This window comes from Pectinophora gossypiella, chromosome 28 (assembly GCF_024362695.1).
Source record: "Pectinophora gossypiella chromosome 28, ilPecGoss1.1, whole genome shotgun sequence".
Classification (NCBI taxonomy): domain Eukaryota; kingdom Metazoa; phylum Arthropoda; class Insecta; order Lepidoptera; family Gelechiidae; genus Pectinophora; species Pectinophora gossypiella.
In genome coordinates this window covers 4,549,739-4,573,536 of record NC_065431.1, presented here as the reverse complement: position 1 = coordinate 4,573,536, position 23,798 = coordinate 4,549,739, and the positions used below count along the sequence as shown (strand labels likewise).

Here is a 23,798-nt window from a genome sequence, read left to right as displayed (position 1 = left end):
ACATCTCAAACGCTTCCAACCTCTCTCTGTCTCTCTGTGTCATAGTCCACGTTTCACTTCCATAGAGCATATCATACTGCCAACATAATGCGAAAATAATGATGTCACAAAAAGGCACGCTTTTTAATTTATTCTTCTTTTCTCGTGTGGGTTGTGAGGTGGATTACACCTCACACCACCACCCACACCTCATCAACCCTTAAGCCGTTGGTCCCGGTTACTACTTACTGATGGAGACGGTGCTAGGACTCCAGGAATGGGTTACAATTACAATGATAAAAAAAACATATCATTAATGAACTTATTATTCTTTCGAAGTTTTTTATTTATTTATACTATACAATGAATCTGGCCTGTTTTTAGCATTAAAAAAAAAAAAAATTACCTACATACTTCTATGTTTAAAAATAAATAAATATAGACATATATTTTGTTGTTATGCATTGTTCGTTGAATAACTATATAAGTATATAATAAATAATACATATCTATAAAAGTATGACATATTATAAAATAAAGTATCATAATTAGCTATATATATTTAGTTTATCCAGTTTGTACGTTAAGTAAATTTTTACATATTCAAACCAACATATTATTATATCTATGTATCTAACTGTATCTATAGCTGCTTCCCCGGGATTTGTCGAATGATGTAGGTGCGACTGAAAATCAGCGTTTGCTTCCCTTTGGGGCAAACATATGCTGAGTCGTTTTACCTTTTCAAATAAATGCGCACTATCTCACACAACACTTTTGTTATTAATTTTATTTCTTTTCTTTTGTGTAAATGTTTATAGCCTATAAGTGTTATTTCAATGTTATGTTTTTGTTTTGTGTGCTGTTTGTTTGAATAAACGTTTTCTCTCTCTCTCTCTCTCTCTCTGATGTAAGATCATAGTCGTTACATGAGTCATGTCAGGGGCCTTTGGCGGCTATAAGAATATCTATTTTGAGCCGAGTTGGAGTAAGACCATGAGATCGCCTGAATTGAGGACGTGGTCGAGGAAGGCTGGAGTTGACATCTTAGAATATGGTAAAAGATTAACGATGTTTAAAATAAAGTCCGTGGCCAGAAAGAATCTCAGCGGCCGCGGATGCAGATTCTGCATAAAGTTATTATGACTAATTGAGTGATGTTTTCAGGTGGTTGACAAGACATGCCACTCGCCGACAGCGATGTTGGAGCAACACATGATGTGGGATGACATCGCAATACTCGCCAGATATCTGGTAAGTGCTGCTGGGTAGCTGGATTGAAAATGGTATTTGACGCTATAAATTCAATACTCTGCTGGACTTGGAGCCATCACTAATTTAAGAGCCACGCTCTTGTCGGTGTAGCATTCTCCATAATACTTTTTAGGGAAAAAATAGTGCAGTGGTTTCCCTCTTGCCTTCCGCCCGCAGTACTGTGTGACGCGAGTGGGATGGCCCCCAGAGTAGTCTATTTCAAAGCCGTACTAGTACTCCTGTCTTCAGTTTCTGGATTGAACCACTGTCCTATTTTCCCTAAATAGTAGCATGGAAAATGCTACACAGACAAGAGTGTGGCTCTTATATTAGTGATGATGACGATTTTGTTGTCCACAGCTGATGCTCTCGTTCAACAACTGCCTGGACGTGGCACGCCATCTGCCCTACTTGTTCCACACGGTCACCTTCCTGGTGTGTTCGGGCACCGTCTCCATGCGCGCAGCCACACACGGCCTGGTCGTCAACATCATCCATTCGCTCTGCACTTGTACCACGCCCAGCTTCTCTGGTGAGTGGATCTTCCATTGCATACTTTAACCTCTTAACGCCGAAATTTCCAGACACAATAGTTAAACAATGGGTTTTGGATTTTAAAAGAACATTCGATCTTACGACTTTAAGTCACCAATACAGCTTCGTTCGCAAGGCACGTTAAGAAACGAAGCTTTCATTGAAGTACAAATTCCATCCACCATCAAGCAAACATACAATAAAACCACGCCGGAGCTAATGCAGCGCCGACAGTCCCGGTTACTACATAATGATGTAAGTACGTAGTCGTTACATGAGTCACGTCAAGCACCTTTTGCGCCGCAATAATAACGCTGACACCAGGGTTGATAAGACTGTCTTGTTTGGTAAGGATTTGCAGGCTTGAATCACCTGATTGTCAGAAAAAGTATGATGATTCCGTGTTTTGGAGGGCAGTTTAAGCCGTTGGACCCGGCTATTAGCCGCAATAACACCTCCATCATCCCGCATTGAAGCACCGTTGTGGAGTATTTTATTTATTTAATTTTGCTCCATACCCCTCCGGTTGATTGAGGGGAGGCCTGTCCCCAGCAGTGGGATGTACGAGTATATAGGCTGTTTATGATTTATGATGTTTACATAAATCGCGCCTATTTCCACTTGGTGTAGGCAGAAGCCACTGCTTTTCCACTCTCGTCAAAATCTGTGGTTCAGTGGTTGAGCGTTGAGCTCACGATCCAGGAGTCCCGGGTTCGAATCCCGGTGGGGACATATCATGAAAATTCTATTGTGATTCGGACTTACCAAATGCTCTTTCAGAGGAGACTCAGCGCGTGCTGATGCTGTCTCTGGATGAGTTCGCGCTGCCCAAGTTCTATGAGATGTTCGGCATCTCCAAGGTGAAGTCGGCCGCCGTCACCGCCTTCCGCAGTGCCTACAACAGGCATACCAATGACTGGTGAGACATTTGCATCTACAAAAGTACCGGGGTGGGGGGGAAGGTTTCACTTCTATTAAAATTATTTATTTCGGACTTCATTAATATACAAAGTGTTAGTGACACCATAACGAAAATTTTGAGGGATGATTCAGACCATGATTCTGAGTTGATCAAATGGAACTTTCCGTCGCAAAAGTAAAGAACTGAAAATAATTTAAAAAACACTTAAATGTTTATGAATTTGAACACTTTGGATGGAAAATGTCCACTTCATATCAACTCAGAATCATGATTTGAATCATTATCCTCAGTATTTGTTACGGTGTCACTAACACCCATACATAGTCGTACTGCTACCCGTACGTTCTTGTACGGGGTGTAAGTGATGTCATAACGAATACTGAGGGGAATGATTCAGCTCATTATTCTGAGTTAATATCAAGTGGAATTTTCCAATTTTCAATCGGAGAGCACTGCGGGGCAGAAGGCAAGAGGGAAACCACTGCCCTATTTTTCGAATATTACACCGACAAGAGCGTGGCTCTTAAATTATGTGCATTGCAATAATGCTTCTTACATGAATTCTTTCTGTGTTCACTAGCACAGTTGGCTCGACCATTAGACGGCGATACGGCTCGCCGCTCACGTTGGTCTAGCAGAAAGCTGGGTGAGGTGTGGGTACTCAGCTCATCTTGCGATGGATGTATGATGCGCACTGTGGCGCGCACACACTCGCCACTCCTCCGTGCCGTGCACATGCTTAATGCACTCCTTGCATCAACACCAGAGTGTGATCTGTTTGTGAGTGAGTGGACGTATGTGTGTCGCGAGTGTCTGAGGTGTCTGAAGATGAATGATGTGTGAAAATTAAATATGTTTTTATATTGTTTACACCTAATTTTCATAATGTTTAATTATATTATTGTTTATATTTAAAGTTTCACGGCGCATTGGCGCCTCTGCACTGTAAAGTCGTGAAATGTAAATAAATAAATAAATAATGATGGTGTATTCCGATTGGGATATATGCTGATTGTTAATGCGCGGGCGCGCCCCGCGCCCCGCAGAATGCCCGCGCTCGGCTGCCGCCCACTCCGCCGATGCATCGCCACCGAGCTCCACGCGCGCGCTCCTTACCGCGGAATAGATTTTTTTTTTTTTGACGTGACTTATTGTAGATTTGCCGCAGATGGCATTAACTACTTGGCCGGACAAATGGGGAGCGCTGAAGGCTCTCACCCGGTACAACGTTTAAAGCGGAATAGATTTATATCGAGAAATGTACCAAATTCCTTGAACAATATTCGCTGGTCGATTCTCCGAGTCGTATCAGTTTTTCATCTCCTTTATACTGATGGTACTGTTATATATTAAATTACAGGGTAATCCTATAAAATAAAAACTGCATACTCAATTCCTATTGCATTGTGGGCGTGGGTTCGAATCCCACTTCTGACACCACTATTACGGGGCGGGTCAGGTGATGGTTTTTAAAAAACAATTTTATTTACGCTAAAAAGATTTATTAAAAGAAAATGTATTAGAATTATACAGAACGTAGTTACTATCCGAATTCCAAACCCGAGCTAATGATTTCGCATTGCAATGAAACTCGATGGTTCCGGAGGAATTGAGTATGCATATATAACAGTACATTTCCCTTGACCCTCGCTGCTTCGTGAACTGACGATGTCGGTGTCAGCAGGTACACGGAGCCCGGGTACGCGGCGGCGGCCTCCTCCGTGGACTCGTCATCCATGTCGGGGCCCGCGCTGACGCCGGCGCCCACGCACACCGACCGCGAGCGTCTGCCGCTGCAGTCCTTGGAGACGATCACCGACGCACTACTGGAGATCATGGAGGCTTGTATGAGGGATATACCTCACTGCGATTGGCTGCTCACTTGGTGAGTCGTTATAATGTTTTATTGTTTGACGATCTGTGCCATTCAGTGGTTGAGCATTGGACTCACGATCTAGAGGTTCGAGTTTGATTTCCGATGGGATGTTGTCGAAATCACTTTGTGAGGCTCATTTGTTTGAGAATGCAGGCTGAATCTCTCGATTGGCCGAAAACTTCGGGTGACACGTCAAACAGTGGATTCCGGCTACAATATGATATACCATACGATTGAAGACTAAAGTAAGACCGACAGGGGTGAGGTAAACCTAGCTCAGCCGCTGGTGGGGAGCGAAGAGTTGCCGTTCTATACGTAGTATTTTTAACGGCCTCCGTGGTCCAGTGGTTGAGCATTGGACTCACGATCCGGAGGCCCCGGGTTCGAATCTCGGTGGGGACATATCACAAAAATCACTTTGTGATCCCTAGTTTGGTTAGGACATTACAGGCTGATCACCTGATTGTCCGAAAGTAAGATCATCCGTGCTTCGGAAGGCACGTTAAGCCGTTGGTCTCGGTTACTATTTACTGATGTAAGTGAGTAATCCTTACATGAGCCATGTCAGGGGCCTTTGGCGGCTCAATAGTAACCCTGACACCAGGGTTGATGAGGTTGGTAATCCACCTCACAACACACACGATAAGAAGAAGAAGTTTGTATGTTTTATTACTAGACGATCTAGTGGTTGAGCGTTGGACTCACTTACCGGAGGTCCTGGGTCCCGTTTTGGTCATACCACAAATATCGCTTTCCTCTGACCACGCCATATATTGATTTAAAATGTGTATAGCAGTTTCTTGTCATTTCTTCTCCTCAGCCATAACACCTTGCGAAATGACGTAGATTCAAAAATGATAAAGTGACCTTCAACACGTTTTTGCCATATTCTGATTGCTGATTCCGGATTTCTGTTTTCTGATTCTGATTTCTGATATTGCATATAGGACGAACTTGGCCAAGAGTTTCGCGTTCTGCTTCAACCCTGCCCTGCAGCCGAGAGCCCTCATCGTGTTTGGATGCATAAGCAAGTATTTTATTGATTAGTCACGCAATATTGCACGCAGCAAACCAGTCCAGTATTGGACTGGTTTGACCTTTGGGTTGGAAGGTCAGACAGGAAGTCGCTTCTGTAAAAAACCGGACCTGTCAAATCTTCAGGTTAGGAAAACGGACCCTGTGCTAACGATGATGACATTTTTTTTTTATTTATCATAGATACAATTTGTAAAGTATGTAGTACCTATTATTAATTAGGTGTAAGTGCGTAGTTCTAAATAATTGGGACAAACGCTAGAACGAAGTTAACAGTGTACAAATTGAATTTGAATTGAATTATATTGCAGGGTGTTAGTGACATCGTAACGAATAGTAAGGGGGGTTGATTCAGGCCATGATTTTGAGTTAATATCAAGTGGAATTTACAGTCAGATGTCACTTACACCCCGTACAAGTACGTACAGGTAACAATATAAATAAGTACGTAGGGGTGTTAGTGACACTGTAACGAGTAATGAGGGGGATGATTCAGACCATGATTCTGTGGTGATATCAAGTGCAACAAATTCATGAAAAATTTTGTGATTTTTTAAATTATTTTCAATTCCATACTTTTGCGACAGAAAATTCCACTTGATATCAACTCAGAATCATGGTCTGAATCATTCCTCAAAGTTTTCGTTACGGTGTCACTAACTGTATTATGTTGATAGGTAAGAACGTGACAGATGACGATATGAAGCAACTGCTTCGAATCCTGGTGAAGGCGTTGGAGTCGTTCAATGACCTCGCGCTTCTTGAAGCGCTCATCATGTGCCTGACCAGGCTGCAACCGCTTTTGCATCATGTAAGTCCTCAGATGAATTATAGACGGCATTTGCCTTTGGGCACATGTGACGTCTGATGCCCATACAATTGAAGACTGATGTAAATCCGTGGGGGGGGACGGGACGTCGTCAACCAGGCATACATAGGGGGAAGATGTTATGTCAATAATATTACACTTCTGATAAGAACTTTGAGGAGCTCGGTGGCGCCGCGGTAAACGCGCTCGGTCTGCGATTGTTGAAGTTAAGCAAAGGCCGGTCATAGGATGGGTGACCACAAAAATAAAAAAGTTTTCATCTCGTGCTCCTCCGTGCTTCGGAAGGCACGTTAAGCCGTTGGTCCCGGCTGCATTAGCAATCGTTAATAACCATCAATCCGCACTGGGCCCGCGTGATGGTTTAAGGCCCGATCTCCCTGTCCATCCATAGGGAAGACCCGTGCCCCAGCAGTGGGGACGTTAATGGGCTGATGATGATAAGAACTTTACTATATTGCTCTACCACATCCCGGACACTTGATACAAAAACCTCGTTTTACAAGACCGAGGGGGTGAGGTAAACCTAGCTCAGCCGCTGGTGGGGAGCGGAGAGTTGCCGTTCTATATGTAGTATTCCTTATTCTATGCTTTGGGCTGGCTTTACACAACATTTTCTCTGCCACTTTATGCGGGTGGTGAGATTACACGTACAGCACACATCTACTCACTGCAGTCTCTATAAGAAAATAGAAATATGAAACAACCCTTAAAGTTTACATTGTTCAGTAACCCGACAGAATTAAGTTGACAGCACACTAGACACTTTATAAATCATCTGTAAGCCCGGTGGTGATGATGACAGGTTGTAAGAAGCTGCAGTAGTTTTAGGAGGATACGACGTTCTTTATGTAAAAAAACTACCATTCAAAATATGACTTTATGTTATCTCTCTCTCTCTCCTTGGCATTTATTATTCCCATCTGATGGTGGGGTCTGCCTTCTTCGTACTTCTCTTCCACTTCGCTCTATCGGACGTGTCGTTCTCGGAGACATTGCACATACACAGGTCCTTTTTGACCACATCCGCCCATCTTGTTATCTACTGAATAAATATGTTTTGAACTTGAACTTTACAGGAATCCCCGATCCACAAGGCGTTGTTCTGGGTGGCGCTGTCAGTACTACAGTTGGATGAGCCCACGCTGTACGCGGCGGGGCTGGCTTTGATGGAACAGAACCTGCATACCTTGGATTCACAGGGACAGTTTGATGACAAGGTGGGGCACAGATGTGTTATAGTATATTCCTAGTAGATTCTAGTTACAGGAATGTATAAATTCATTTTTGCCCCAAGAAATTTATTTTTACCCCACCAAATGTATTTTTGCTCTAAAAATTTGTTGGTACTCATCAAATATAAATAAAAAAATCAGTTTAACGTCGTAAGGCCCGGATTTCCAGACACAATAGCTAAACAATGGGATTAGTACTACTAGTAGGGCCGTGGGCCTTAGGAGGATAATTTGTGGGCTGTAAGCGTCAATAAGGTCTGCGTTAGCGACATTATCCTTAAAAAAGAACCTGTTCTCTTGCAGACTATGGAACAAGTGATGATGGAGACAAGAGAACCTCTGGAGTGGCACTTCAAGCAGTTAGACCACGCTGTTGGATTAAGGTAATCACATAAATAAATCATATCTCTGTATTTTGTGTCCATTGTGCTCAATAAAGTATTTTATCTATCTATCTATAAATGGCGAAGAGGTAGCTATTTTTTAAATTTACTACAGGTTCACGTTTGACCCAAATCCAACCTAGTGGCCTGAAGTCGGACATGCCTCTAATAATGTTTTGGAAACATTAACTGCGCAGTTTGTACCAGACTTCTAATCGGGGTGGAGCAATATATAAAAAAAACTAAATATTCCCTTATTTTTTTTTCTGTTATCCAGTTTCCGTTCAAACTTCCATTTCGCGCTGGTCGGGCACCTCATCAAAGGCTACCGTCACCCGCTGGCGGCGACAGTATCACGCACGTGCCGAGTGCTAGTCGCCCTGCTGGCGATCACGGCGCGTGTACACCGCGACAAGTTCCAAGTCACCCCTGACACCGTCGCATATCTCACCGGTAAGTCGCAAATATATTAGTGCCCTAAGAAATGTATTTTTGCCCCAAGGAATTTTTTTTTACCCTAAGATTTTCTCCATGAGCATAAGCTCACTATATCCCAATGGGGTAGTCAGAGGTACATCCATCACAAGATAAACTAAGTACCCGTACCTCACCGAGCTTTCTATTAGACTACTTACTCATTGGTGCATATTCACTGGTCATTGTGGTATAAGAACATTATTCACCTTTTTAAAACCACTTTCACCTTTTTTGTATCAGTGGTTTACCTAACAATATAATACTTTAAATAAATAAAAAAGGTGTTTTAATGTTGCAAATATTGTCATCGACTGCTTGCTACCTTCCTTCAAGCCAGAAGACGTCGGAACAGCCCCGCGTTGTCGAGGGTAACATAGATAGCGCATGGTCATGCCCTGTTTATGTTTCCCCTGAGAATGCGGGGCACTATACTACGGGAGAACTACTGCAGACCAGCGCCATATAATAGTAATTGTTGCATGATATTTGTATCACATTGTGTATTATAAGAAGTAATCTAAAATAACAGCGCCATCTAGTGGTTCGCGATGGGACTACGTAGAAGACGGATAGATGGCGTTGACAACGCAACCGTAATACTACTGAGGAAATACAGATGGCGCTAGTGAGGACTGGATAAAACAGGTGGTCTAACCGTTACTGGCACATTTTGATAAACGTCGTGTACCTATGTGAAGGGCTTTTTGGCGGGAAACGGGAACGGGACAGTTGCTTTCTTCATTGAATAATCTAAATAATTAATACGAAGTGGTGTTTTGTGGTTAATGATCGCATTTAGTCAGAAGACATTCGCGAGTGTTATTATATCGGAGTATTCAATGAACAAAGTGTATCTGCCTATTTTCGCTTCGTGTCAAGAAGCCGCTTCATAACTCGAAAGTTTATGCGGACTTTTGAGTTAATTCGTTTGGGGTTCGGAGTAGGAGTCTACTCCGAGGGTGGGGGCTTAGGTTTCATCATCATCACCATTCATCATTTAATCAACCATCAAGAAAAAAAATACGTAAGACATGGCTGTATGGGCATAGTTCCCTTTGCCTTACCCTTCGGGGAAAATCAAAACAAAAAAAAACCTATGTGAAGTGTATTTTGAAATCAGTGCGAGTACAAATAAGTTTATTCCATAGATTATCGTCTCATTTCTGAACCCCTAATAGTATAGAATGATGTTGCTACCTATATTGCTTCTCTTTATTTTGATCAGATAATAATGGGTGGAACTTGTAATTGTAACTGTACCTTGGTGTAATAAAAAGGGTCATCATTTATACCCAAACAAAGATAAAATATGCATGTTATCCATGATATTAGAAGTTTAAACGAAGATAAGACTTCTCCTCAAAAAGTTCCTCATTATAGATAAGTTGTTGTTGTTGTTTAAATTCGCCTTATATAAGGCAGGCAAAGATCTAAGGACCATACAGCCTTGACTTTAGTAATTTAATATTCGCAAATCACGATCAAAATAGGCCTAAGCCTTGTCTTCAATTTTCAATATCCAATTTAGGCCAGTGCCTTGTCTTCAGTTTTCAATCTCTCTCATTTAATATTCTTATTAGGCCAAAGCCTTGGACATGACAGCGAAGAAGATTGTGATAGAATAAATACTACATACACACTCACCTCATACAGATCACAAACTCACACCGACACAACTTTGAGTCTATAATTAATTTAATTTATTAATTATCATTATATAAAAACTGTTTCCTTTAAAGTTATGTACTTTACGTAAGCAACCCGCGGCGCGGGTTTACACAAGTCTGCTCATAATGACAATGTACTTTTCTATCTGCATAACCTATCTAGGGTAACCTTTAAGTAGCTTAAGTTGCTTTGTTAAATACTTTATTATAATATATGTTCTGTTTTATAAGCTGTTGGTTATCTAAATAAAATAAATAAATAAATAAAATAAATAGTTTTGTGTTTTGTACACCTCATTTAATATAGTTTGATTTAAGTGGCGACGGTCAGACCAATACGTTGCCTGACATGTCTTACTTCTATGTCATCTTTTGCATCAGTTTTAGTGTGAATTCTTCTAGAGTAGTGTAAGTAAATTGTTTGCCGTTAAAGTTTTAATTTGTTCTCTAAACGCAGCATTGTAAACATGGCCGGATCGTGAATTTGTGGGGCCCTGGGCTGAAACTATTTGGGGGCCTATCTTAATACTCAACTAATAGCAAAAAATATTTTAACAGACAGTTTTTTTTTCAAATTATGGTCTACTTTTTAGCGGGATCTGGGGGCCCTTAATACTCAACTAATAGCAAAAAATATTTTATCAGACATTTTTTTTCAAATTAAGGTCTACTTTTTAGCGGGATCTGGGGGCCCCCTGTAACCCCGGGGCCCTGGGCTGCAGCCCAATCAGCCCATAGGTAGATCCGGTCATGATTGTAAAAAACAGTAACTGGACGCATTCTTTGTTCTTTTTTTCTATTTTTCTAATACACCAGTAAACGAGAAATAAAAGATAAGATAATATATTTATTGTGTATAAATTTAGGTACAATATACTTGCTGTAGGGTAGTAGGCTGAGCTGTAGGCCATCTACGGGGTCCACAGGTGGCGGATAGTGGAACGGCCATCAGATATGATGGTTAGCTGCGAATATAAAAATAAGCAGTCCCCGACCAAACAGCGGTAGGATTAGCAGAACGTAGTGGGTAGCTCACTGGGACGGGCTAACCTATAAAATGCTACTTAGGTTCTATGACGATCTTGTGACGTAGCGAGTAGGCGCCGCTACTCAAAAGCGCACCCCTGATGCCGGGCAGCAGCGGTATCAGTACTGGTTGGAGGCCGAGGAAATGGATTCTGGTAGGGCTCTAGCTAGAACATCACCGATTGAGATATTGGTCGGTGTACTATGGAATGGAAGGCGATTGGGGCAACCACCGTTCTACACGCCCTATCTATGGAGTAATGAAGGCGATTACTCCACCGACAAGAGTGCAGCTCTTAAATAAAGAGAGAGATACATGCAGTTACAGTAGCAATATCATAGTCTCACTAAATTCCACCTTTTCAGGCTTTTTAAAAAAAATGCATTTAAATCAGATAGGTACCCATATTGTAAGATATAATTATGTCCCTTTAAAATTAAAAGTTATTACAATGAAAAAAATAATAATAATAATCGCAGAAAGCGGTGTACACCTCTCGACACCCTGAGCTGCTCACAACCATGTTGCTGCCTTGCCGTCTACCGTCTGCCGTCTTGCCTCTACGTGTTGGCTTCGGCCCCACGCACGCCTTCCAAAAGTCCGGGCCTCCATAGGCCTGAGATATGAAAAAGACATAAAATAATAATAATGAAATAAAGTTACTTTATTCCCTTCCCTATGTATGGATAGGGAGATCGGGCCTTAAACCATCACGCGGGCCCAGTGCGGATTGATGGTTATTAACGACTGCTAATGCAGTCGGGACCAACGGCTTAGAGTGCCTTCCGAAGCACGGAGGAGATCGAGATGAAAACTTCTTTTTTGTGGTCACCCATTCTATGACCGGCCTTTGCGAAAGTTGACTTCAACAATCGCAGACCGAGCGCGTTTACCGCTGCGCCACCGAGCTCCTCCGCCACCGAGCTCCTCCACCACCGAGCTCCTCCACACGACAGAAGAAGAATAAATAAATGCTCATGTTCCAGCGCTGGTGTGCGTGAGTGAGGAGGTGCGGTCTCGCTGCCATGTCAAGCACTCGCTGCCCAGCTGGGCGCCAGCCACCTGCGACCACTGCTGTGCTGCTACTGATCATCATCAGGTATTTTTATTTTATGGAAAACTTTTTTTTGTAGTCTCCCTTATGACCAGCCTTTGCGAAAGTTGCTTAAAGTTCCTCCGTGCTTCGGAAGGCACGTTAAGCCGTTGGTTCCGGCTGCATTAGCAGTCGTTAATAACCACCAATCCGCACTGGGCCCGCGTGGTGATTTGAGGCCCGATCTCCCTATCCATCCATAGGGAAGGCCCGTGCCCCAGCAGTGGGGACGTTAATGGGCTGGTGATGATGATGTTTTTTTTTAATGCAACACACAACAGGACATTGACAGTACATGATAATATATACAATTACAAACAAAAATGGCCAGTCAACATCCCAAACAGGGTGCGTTGACAGTATGCAAAATCATCTCTCTCTCTCTCTCTCTATTTAAGAGCTGCGCTCTTGTCGGTGGAGTAATCCCCATTCCTCTCTTCTTCCCGCCAAAACCTTCACCTCCTGATACGACACGACCTGCACCTTCTCTTTTATTTGTTTCATAAATGTTATCCTAGGTCTACCCCTTCCTCTCATCCCTTCAATTTTTCCTTCTATAATGTAATGCAAAATCATATAGCAACTTAAAAGAGGCAAAGAAAAAAAAAAGATTACAATTCAACAAACTAAGCTACTTCAGTTTTCGACTGATTTTAGACTTTTGATAATTTGTGTTCTAAATGTTGCAAAATTATTAAAGTATCCAAGTTTTTATTTATGGAGGCGACATTATTATACGACACATGCGTATGATAGGAATGTTTCAGTCCCTCATTACAGGCTGATCACCTGATTGTCCAAAAAGTAAGATGATCCGTGCTTCGGAAGGCACGTTAAGCCGTTGGTCCCGGTTACTACTTACTGATGTAAGTAAGTAGTCGTTACATGAGCCATGTCAGGGGCCTTTGGCGGCTCAATAGCAACCCTGACACCAGGGTTGATGAGGTTGGTACTCCACCTCACAACCCACACGATAGAAGAAGAAGAAGTTTGAGTCCCTTTGTGTTCCGAAGTTACGCAGCCAAAATTCCGGCCAAGTAGTTAATGCCATCTGCGTGCTGCAATGCTATCTACAATAAGTCACGTCAACAAAAAAGAAACAGGCAAGTAGTCGTTACATGAGCCATGTCAGGGGCCTTTGGCGGGTCAATAGTAACCCTGACACCAGGGTTGATGAGGCTTGTAATCCACCTCATAACACACACGATAAGAAGCTTGTATGTTTTATTACTGGACGGTCTCTGCGGTCTAGTGGTTGAGCGTTGGACTCACTTACCGGAGGTCCTGGGTCCCGTTTTGGTCATACCACAAATTGATGAGCTTGGTAATTGACATCACAACCCACACGATAGAAGACTAGGTCACTTATCCACTCTGGTTGCAGTCGTCGCTGGTGCTGGGCGGCGCCGCGGGCGCAGGGCGGCGACAGAAGTCATGGGACGTGCTCGACCAGGCCGCCATCTCCTCCGCGCATGGAGGTACCACGCATGCGCATTGACACGCTTATAGGACAGAAGTAGGAGTTAGTTAAACCGGAACTTCTTTCGCTCACAAGCAGTTATGTGCTGTTTCCGGGAATGTTCCAAAGTGGAAATCCCGCAATCTTTTAATTTTCACATATTTCTTCGCCTTATGGTCGTCTGGAAGAAATCGCTTCAAGCGATAAGGCCGCCATTTGCTATGTACCTACTTAGTTAAGAGTCGTTTGTAAATATTTATTTTTACTTTGGTGCAAAAAAAGTATATTTGTATGGCATTGTATTGGGAATGTTCCCGTTGTAAAAAAAAAACTCTAACTCTTTCTGATATTCCGTGTTTTGTTTTTTATCTGTTACTGTGGTGTCCTTTTATAATAAACGTTACTTTCTTTCTTCTCCTAATAAAACTCTTTTTACATAATATTTGTGCCTTTTCAATGCCAGGAACATTCCCACTTTGGGAACATTCCCGGGGACGGCGTATCACTGGTGGCCATGCGATATAAGTCACGCATACTCAACAGTCAATCACTCAAGTATCAACATTTCACAGTATTTTTGTTGGGTAGCCAACAATTCTTTTTTATTGCGAATATTTTTTTTATTTAATATAATTATTTCTGGCAGGCAAATCTCCAACGCTCCAACAGTCCGGCAGTGGCGCTCACAGCCCACACTTGGCCGCTGTACCACACCAGGTATGCACACAGTACGATTTATGTAGATGCTCTATCATAGACATACTTACATCATAAACACTCTTAATCATCATAAAAATATTTATGATTCCGCCATCATCCTTAAATGGTGGGCGTGAAGTATTTGTTCTGTCAAAATGGAGGATTTTCTTTTTGCCGACTCCAAAAAAGGAGGAGGTTCTCAATGGGACCGTATAGTTTTTTTTTATGTTTGTTCGCGGATAACTTCGTAGTTTATGAACCGATTTTGATAATTCTTTTTTTAGAATTAAAAAATAAAAGTAGTTAAAGCACATAATAATGGGTTCTTACCGCGTTTAAATGGGGATATGAGACTCCCGATATTTCGACACTGTTGCAAGTGCCATGATCACGGGATGACTGATATATCCCCATTTAAACGCGGTAAGAACCCGTTATTATGTGCTTCAATTATGGTAATAACCGCGTAAACTTAAAACAATGTATAAAAGTAGTTCTTCTATCGTATGGGTTGTGAGGTGATAACTAACCCCATCAACCCTGGTGTCAGGGTTATTATTGAGTCGCCACTGGCCCCTGACATGGCTCATGTAACGACTACGTACTTACATCAGTAAGAAGTATCCGGGACCAACGGCTTAACGTGCCCTCCGAAGCACGGATCATCTTACTTTTTGGACAATCAGGTGATCAGCCTGTAATGTCCTAACCAAACTAGGGATCACAAAGTGATTTGTCCCCACCGGGAATCGAACCCGAGACCTCCGGGATCGTGAGCACATCGCTCAACCACTGGACCACAGAGGCCGTCAAAAGTAGTTCTCAGTAACTTATTAATTTTCTATATTTCATCGAAGAAAAACAGGATTAATTAACTTTGCAGTAACCTAGCAAGTTCAGCGCCGTCTATCCATCATCTAGAAAAAAAATAATAAAAAAAGAAAATCCCTCATTTCTTGCGACTATCATTTAGTTTATGTATTAATAAATGAATAAGTAATGATTTAATTATGCCATATTTTGTAGCTATAAGATTATTTTTTATACAGGGTTTGTCACATCATAACGAAAACTTTGAGCGATGATTCAGACCACGATTCTGAGTTGATGTCAAGTGGAATTTCCAGTCGCAAAATTTATAAAATTTTTAGATTTTTTTTATTTTTTTTCAGTCCTATATTGTGTTTTAAGCTGCATAGAACCCACATTTAAAATAATTAAAATAAAGACGACCTCCGTGGTCCAGTGGTTGAGCGTTGGGCTCACGATCCGGAGATCCCGGGTTCGAATCCCGGTGGGGAAATATCACAAAAATCACTATGTGATCCCTAGTTTGGTTAGGACATTACAGGCTGATCATCTGATTGTCCAAAAAGTAAGATGATCCGTGCTTCGGAAGGCACGTTAAGCCGTTGGTCCCGTTTACTACTTACTAATGTAAGTAAGTAGTCGTTATATGAGCCATGTCAGGGGCCTTTGGCGGCTCAATAATAACCCTGACACCAGGGTTGATGGGGTTGGTAATTAACCTCACAACCCACAGGATAGATGAAGAATAAATAAATAAAATATCAATGTACAACATCAATACATAATAACGTACCTGCAACTTCAGCTATGCACAGGTGAATAGCCGCACGGGTCAAGGGCAACGCGCGCCAATAAACTTTCCGTCGATAAAGTATGGAAATGATAATAATTTAAAAAATATTCCGACACGAAATTACACTTGATATCAACTCAGAATCGTGGTCTGAATCATCCCCCTCAGTATTCTATACGGTGTCATTAACACCCGGTATTTCTGTTTGCAAATGAACTGTAGTTCTTTTTGTGAAATAAATTATTTGTACACAACCATGTGTGGCGTGATAATATGTTATACCACGAATTTATTCACAAAAAGTTAAATCATTACAATTCATTATTATATCATTATTGATAAGGAAAACGTTAATAATTCATGAATATTAAAAATCGCATTTTAAGAAGTTGATTTGTCAGTGTTAGTTATGGAATGGTGATTAACAAATTGTTTTTTGTCAAATTAAGTTTGTGTCGGAAAGAAATCACAATACAACATACGAATTCTAACCTAACATATAACATACATAACATAAATAGCATATATACGTCCGGAATCAACCGGAGGGGGTATGGAGCATACTCCACCACGAGCACCACTGCGGGTTTGTGGAGGTATTTTTACGGCTAATAGCCGGGACCAACGGCTTAACGTGCCCTCCGAAGCACGGAATCATCTTGTTTTCAGACAATCAGGTGATCAGCCTGTAATGTCCTAACCAAACTAGGGATCATAAAGTGATTTTTGTGATATGTCTCCACCGGGAGTTGAACCTGGGACCTCCGGATCGTGAGCCCAACGCTCAACCACTGGACCACAGAGGCCGTGGTTACGGGGCCACTTAAAACTATAAAACCCAGGGGGTGAGGTAAATCTCGGCGCCCGATACGAATTTACGCGGGGCGGAAAGTTACCGTTCTACGCGTAGTATTATTATTTATTCTATACTTCCATTTTACATTTAAGACGACCTACACCTAAAATTCCTTTCGTAATAAGCAAATTCACAAACCACCGCAAGGGATCTTGCAGCCTCACAATTTTACCGTTTTCTGTTATAATAGCGCCCCTTGTGACGTTAGCGCCTTTTGTGACATTAGCGCCCCTTGTGACGTTAAGCCCCTTGTGGCATTAGCGCCCCTTGTGACATTAGCGCACCTTGTGACGTTAGCGCCCCTTGTGACGTTAGCGTCTTTTGTGACATTAGCGCCCCTTGTGGTGTATAAGCAGCTGATCCTTTACTCCAAGTCGAGCAAAGTATCAATTACTTTTGATATTCAAATCAGACTTAACACTCCATTACTACCTCCGAATCTTTCCGACACAGACAAATAATATTGGCTTTTTAGCAATTAATTGAGAAGTAAAACTTTGAGCGCTTAATATTATAATGAAATAATTTATGTTATGAGTAACTCGCGCCATTCGTGAAAAGATGGACACAGATTGAATGAAATCATTCTCATTGAACAATTTTTCAGAAAGTCAGTGAAAGCCTATTGTTGAAATCATTGCAAGGTCATTGTCCATAGTTAGATCCAAAAGGGCTTTTCTGACGTCCAGGGGGGTAAAAAAGGCCACATCAATTCAATTCATCTGAAAGAGCAACGTTACTAATTGACATACTTATTTATATATATATATAAAATATTGCTTTTTTAGATGAATTTCTTCGACGTGGCCATTTTAACCCCCCAAGTTTAATAAGTGTATATCTCACTTCAATTTCTTTGATCAGTTTTTACTATTTTGTGCTCTGGAAATCTTCTTTTTCAAAATGGCGGCGCACAATGAATTGTATCAGTTAAGCTACGTTTCCACTTGGCAACATTTGGCGCGCAACATTTTGTGCAACGTGTTGAAAGCTAGCGGGGAACTTTTGTTTAACAACGTTGTCTACGCATCTACAACACGTCCGTCGTCAACAACATGTCGCCAGAGGAACTAGTGTTGTTGCGTGTCACGTCTCCACTCGACAACAGTTGATGCTGAACTAACGATGCTCTCTAAATAAACAACAAGCCGCGCGACTTGCCCGCTTCAGCTGGCAACGTCGCGCGCTGTTGTGCAACGTTGCCATACATGTTGAGCGTTACGTGTTAGGCGCTAATTGTTGCGTAGTGGATACGAGGCTTTACTGACACTTACATAAACAATAAAAACTAGCCCCTTTGTCATAAAAACAATATAGCAATTTTCAAAACATGTGGGTTGAGGTGGATTACCAACCTCATCAACCTGGAGTCAGGGTTATTATTGAGCCGCCAAAGCCCCAGACATGTGTAACGACTGTACACGTACTTACGTTAATCAGTAAGTAGTAACCGGGACCGCGGCTTAACGTGCCTTCCGAAGCACGGATCATCTGCCTTTCGGACAATCGGGTGATGAGATAACCTAACTAAACCATTGCTCACAAAGTGATTTTTGTTAGATGTCCCCACCGGGATTCGAAGGTTTTCATTAAAAAATGATGTAAATGAGTCGTCTGAAAAGCCTTTAAGTATAAAAGTGATAGTCATTTTGATTTTTACACAATTCACAAAAATTTTTTTACAAATACGTAATAAAAATAACAAATATGATAATGTATCAAATGGCTATCACTCGTTAGCTCAGTAGTTAAAACTGTATTGATTCTGTTCTGTCTACCTTCGTGGTGGTTGGAGGCTATTTCGAGAATAATTAAATAACTTACTTGATCTCACGAGAATCAGAAGAACATTGTCTACAAAAAATGTCTGCAAAATATACATTGTTTGAGGTTTAACCGGTTATTATCACAATTAAAACATAAAATACAATTCGAAAGTCTAGAGAACCTACAAACAATTAAAAATATTATAAACCCTTCCTATTTTCGTCAAGTTTACTCTGAGTCTGAAGCTATTGACAACTTTTTATTACTTATTATTAGAAACTACATATAAAAATAAGTAAGTTTTATAAAGGATTATTTACGTTTATTTGTAACATAAAATACAGAAACACAGTAAATACTTTTGTATGGGAATATATATTTAATCAATAATTTAAAGAAAATACATTATTATTTTACCTCTTGTGGCACAAATAAAATGAAGCCTCAGAAATAATGATAAATGAGAAAAAGACTAATTTATTTACATTTTACACTGAATTCGCTACTTCTTCTATTGTGTGGGTTGTGAAGTGAATTACCAACCTCATCAACCCTAGTTTCAGGGTAATTATTGAGCCGTCAAAAGCCCCTGACATGGCTCATGTAACGACTACTCATTACATCAGTAAGTAGTAACCGGGATCAACAGCTTAACGTGGCTGACTGAATCAGTTAGACGTACGCTATCTAGGTAACGAATATGTTTCAGTGTATTTAGTCATTAACAATATAAATTGTATTTGAAATTTTACATATGTACCTATGAATTTAAACAATCTAAAAATATAAAAATTGAGCATCTAAAAGCAAACAACTTAAAGTGAAAATCAACATTTATCAATATTTCGACGTATTTAAAAATAGTACATATATATATTGCGACAAATTGTATTATATTAATATCATTTTAATTATTTATCTGATTCTTACTATATTGATATTTTTTTAAATGCCAATTAAATAAAAATATTACTAAACAATTTCAACGAAACATAAAATAAAATTAAAAGCAATTAAATTCAACAAGAAAAAAAAAGTCAATACAACTTAGTCAATAATTAAAATTATAAAATAAATAAATAAACATATCATACAAAGTAAATTTAATTTCAACATTATTTTTTAGGATAGGAACTAGACTAGCCCTACACCCTTAAAACACTATCAGTTTTACCACAAAACACAAACTAAAAATAAACTAGGTTTGAAATAGTATTTCGCGCCACGAAAGAAGTCGGCGGATTTTAATGAAACTAACTTGACAAGTCATAATAATTCTATGCAGAATCTGCGACAGTAGCGCCGCGGCCTTTGGGACTTCTTTCGTATACGGATTATATTTTAAACATAGTTTATCTTTTAGTCTTTGTTTTGTAAGTAACACTGTATACCTCTATATTGGCCGATTGCCATCAATGGACCTTCCAGCCACCACCCATATTAACCAACTTATCTTTCAGTATCTATAGATTGTGTACCACGTCTAACCATAACTACTCTACCACTTTTCACGCCACTTGCATTGGACTATGACTGTATCGTTTGTATGCGTCTGTATTTCTTGTCCTTGTTACACGCCGCGCTTTGCGACGATTGTATTCGTTATTTTGTTAAAAAAAAAAAAAACTTTTGCGATACTGTCACTTTGACATTTTGTGATGTTTACGTTTTGTCACAATCGTGATATTTTCATTTTGTCACGTTCGTGATACTGGCATTTTGTAACGTTCATGATATTGTCATTTTGTAACGTTCATGATATTGTCATTTTGTCACGTTCGTGATATTCTCATTTTGTGACGTTCGTGATATTGGCATTTTGCCACGTTCGTGATATTGACATTTTATCCCGTTTGTAATATTGGCATATTGTCACGGTCGTGATATTGTCATTTTGTAACGTTTTTGATACTGGCATTTTGTAACGTTCGTGATATTGGCATTTTGCCACGTTCGTGATATTGGCATTTTGCCACGTTCGTGATATTGTCATTTTATCACGTTTGTGATATTGGCATATTGTCACGGTCGTGATATTGTCATTTTGTAACGTTCGTGATATTTTCTTTTTGTCACGTTCGTGATATTGGCATTTTGTAACGTTCGTGATACTGGCATTTTGTAATTAATTTATACATACGCTTTTCTCGTATTGTTAATTTTGACTTCTTTCATCAATTTTTTTTTATTTTTTTTTTGTGACACGGTTCGAATTTCTGTTGTTTTTTTTTTTTTTCAAAAATTATATTACACAAATAACGAATACAACATCGTCACCTGTATTCCTGTATTTTCTTCCTTATTGTATTGCATGTTTCGCTTCTTTAGACAACCGCAAGAATGCTTTTCAAGACACAAAGATCTTTCTCTGTTCCCACATCGAAAGACTCCATAGGACCTCCCAGGGTAAACCGTAGTTTTAGTCTAGGAAAACTGTTTTGTATTATTTTTCGTGACTGTAGATTTGCCATATGGGGAGTGCTGAGGGCTCTCACCCGGTACCCTAGTGGGCTGATAGCCATAGCGCTGAATGAGGAAAACCGTCCACCACGCCGACGGGGTTTCGAGGAATGTTCCCACTTTGGGAAAGTTCCGGGCAGTAAGAAGGCGCAAAAGTTACCGAACCTAACCTTTAGGTTCTTCTTCTTATCGTGTGGGTTGTGAGGTGGAATACCGACCTCATCAACCCTGGCGTCAGGGTTATTACTGAGCCGCCAAAGGCCCCTGACATGGCTCATGTAACGACTACATACTTACATCAGCAAGTAGTAACCGGGACCAACGGCTTAACGTGCCTTCCGAAGCACGGATCATCTTACTTTCAGACAATCTGGTGATCAGCCAGTAATGTCCTAACCAAACTAGGGACCACAAAGTAATTTTTGTGATATGTCCCCACCGGGAATCGAACCCAGGACCTCCGGATGGTGAGCCCAACGCTCAACCACGGAGGTCGTTAACCTTTAGGTAGATAGATCAGAGTACAAGAAAGAAGAATTTTAAAAAGAAAAGCAGCGAGTGTCCTTGCTATTAAAGAGTTTTTACAACGGAAACATTCCCACTTTGGGAACATTCCCGATGAGGGCATATACAGCTGTATATGCCGCCGCGCCGCTGCCGTTGTCATCCAGTTTGAGGCCTTACACTAGCCGCATTTCCTCGGTGCACAAATGGACAACCTTTGCACCAAGAACAATCCAGCGCGGAGGTCATCTCCACTATTACTATTAGTGATGTGCCGGATCGTTAAAAATGTATATCCGCGGATACGGATCTGAATACGGATATTTAGTGTAAAGACCCGCGGATACGGATACGGATACGAATCTTAATTTTCTCATTCGATATTATTCGATTGGGTTCGGCGCCCGCGACCTTGAAACGATAGTTGACGTCTTCGCTCGCCGCAACGTCAGGCAGGACACGTTTTAACTTGCATTGCGCGGGTAGTACTTTTGTTTTGGTTATGGTAAAACAATCTGAATGGAATTTTACAGTTTTTTAATTAATAGTTCTACTTAATCACCTGAAAAAGATCCGTAAAAGATCCGCGTGAAAAGTAACGGACACGGATACGGATTCTTCTTTTATGTCGGATATCCGCGGATACGGATACGGATATTCGGAACATCACTAATTACTATACACAAAAAAAAAATACATCTGAGTCATATCTGCGTACAAATGTGCACGTGTGACGTCACAATATTAATTCATCGTTTCCCAGAGAATGTGCTGTGCGGAGATGTGCAGGAATCGACCAATCGCCGCGAGGGAGAGAGTGACAGAGCGTCTTCGTTTCTCGCTCTCTCGTACGCTGCGATTGGTCAAATCCACACACCTCCGCTCTTCTCCGCCAATCTCCCCTTCAGTGGAAACCTGGCCTAACAATCACCAAAAGCTTCTAGAGACCCTAGATCTCCTGACCCTTGAGAATGTACATAATATTCCCAATAAAAGCAACATAATGGCCCCGATTCCTACAGACACCTCCTAATTTTATTTTAAGTTATACCCGTCACAGTCTTATCCGCCGAAAAGGAAAGGAACGCATGATTGTCAACAAGTTAATTTTAAAACGAATGCCTAACCCGGGCGAATAAAATAGGCATCTCGCTGGTGTGCAGTCCATTTCACGTGCTGTCTACTTAATTCTGTCGGGTTATTGGTCGATGTAAAAGTTTTAGATGGTTGTTTTAGATTTCTTCTTAAAATTGACGTGTATTCCTTAAATTTTATGCCTGTCGATTACCCGTCCCTTTCTTTTTCAACGGATAAGAAAATGACAGGTGTAACTTAAATAAAAAATTAGATGGCGTCTGCAGGAATTAGCACCAATAACTTAGATATTACACCCCTTTAAATAAATCTTATTTGAAAATACTATTATTTACATCTAAATGTTAACTCCCAAAATATCGCAAAGGTGTGTGATCTTGAAAAAAATAATTAAGTGTTTTTTTGATGTGGCTTAGATAGGCTCAGAGATGAAGGCACTTTCCAGGCTACGTTTCCCAAAAATAAACCAGATGGCGCTGTGGAGATTTAACGGAATAATTGCTTCGATGTGGCTTTTTAACCCCTCTATTCAGCGGCAGAAGACAGGAGTCCTAGTACGGCTTTGAAATAGACTACTCTGGGCGCCATTCCACTCGCGTCAGGCAGAGTTCTGCGGGGCGGAAGGCAAGAGGGAAACCACAGCCCTATTTTCTCATTACTCGGATACATCATTATTCAAAAATGGGTGAATCTCAAAATTTCAAGTTTGGTGGCGAAATTTCATATTATTTTTTCGTGAAAAATTGGGTTCCGACATGAAAAAGATTCAAAAGGATCCTCGGTTCCGACATGAAAAAGGAATATTTCAATTCCCAATTTCCCCAATTTTTCACGAAAAAATTATATGACAGTCGCCACCAAACTTGACACATTCTGATATTCACCCAAATACAATGTAATGGCAGAAGCATATATAAAAATAATAATTGTCGCTTGATATTTGGATCACATTATTAAGAAGATATGCACTTCAAGATCACACACGCAAAGATTAGCCCCAAGTCCACACTATATGTACTCCGCTTCACCTAGTTCCTTAGCCCTTGT

At 40.8% G+C, this 23,798-nt stretch overlaps 1 protein-coding gene across 10 annotated transcripts in view; it reads left to right on the top strand.

Annotated features, from left to right (window-relative positions):
* Nucleotides 1-23,798, top strand: part of LOC126379095 (neurofibromin) — a 129,966-nt gene that overhangs the window by 63,124 nt on the left and 43,044 nt on the right. For 8 of the 10 annotated variants that reach the window (XR_007568239.1, XR_007568240.1, XM_050027666.1 and 5 more), the window contains 12 exons: nucleotides 1,147-1,233; nucleotides 1,594-1,765; nucleotides 2,548-2,686; nucleotides 4,371-4,574; nucleotides 5,513-5,592; nucleotides 6,278-6,411; nucleotides 7,506-7,646; nucleotides 7,965-8,044; nucleotides 8,322-8,497; nucleotides 12,202-12,314; nucleotides 13,693-13,786; nucleotides 14,414-14,484. Coding sequence is in view for 8 of the 10 variants with exons in the window: in XM_050027666.1 (XP_049883623.1) it covers nucleotides 1,147-1,233; nucleotides 1,594-1,765; nucleotides 2,548-2,686; nucleotides 4,371-4,574; nucleotides 5,513-5,592; nucleotides 6,278-6,411; nucleotides 7,506-7,646; nucleotides 7,965-8,044; nucleotides 8,322-8,497; nucleotides 12,202-12,314; nucleotides 13,693-13,786; nucleotides 14,414-14,484 (1,491 nt within the window). In the remaining 2 variants the exon portion in view is untranslated. The remainder of the gene's footprint in view (nucleotides 1-1,146; nucleotides 1,234-1,593; nucleotides 1,766-2,547; nucleotides 2,687-4,370; nucleotides 4,575-5,512; nucleotides 5,593-6,277; nucleotides 6,412-7,505; nucleotides 7,647-7,964; nucleotides 8,045-8,321; nucleotides 8,498-12,201; nucleotides 12,315-13,692; nucleotides 13,787-14,413; nucleotides 14,485-23,798) is intronic. The other 2 variants (XM_050027660.1, XM_050027658.1) reach the window with 1 other exon arrangement.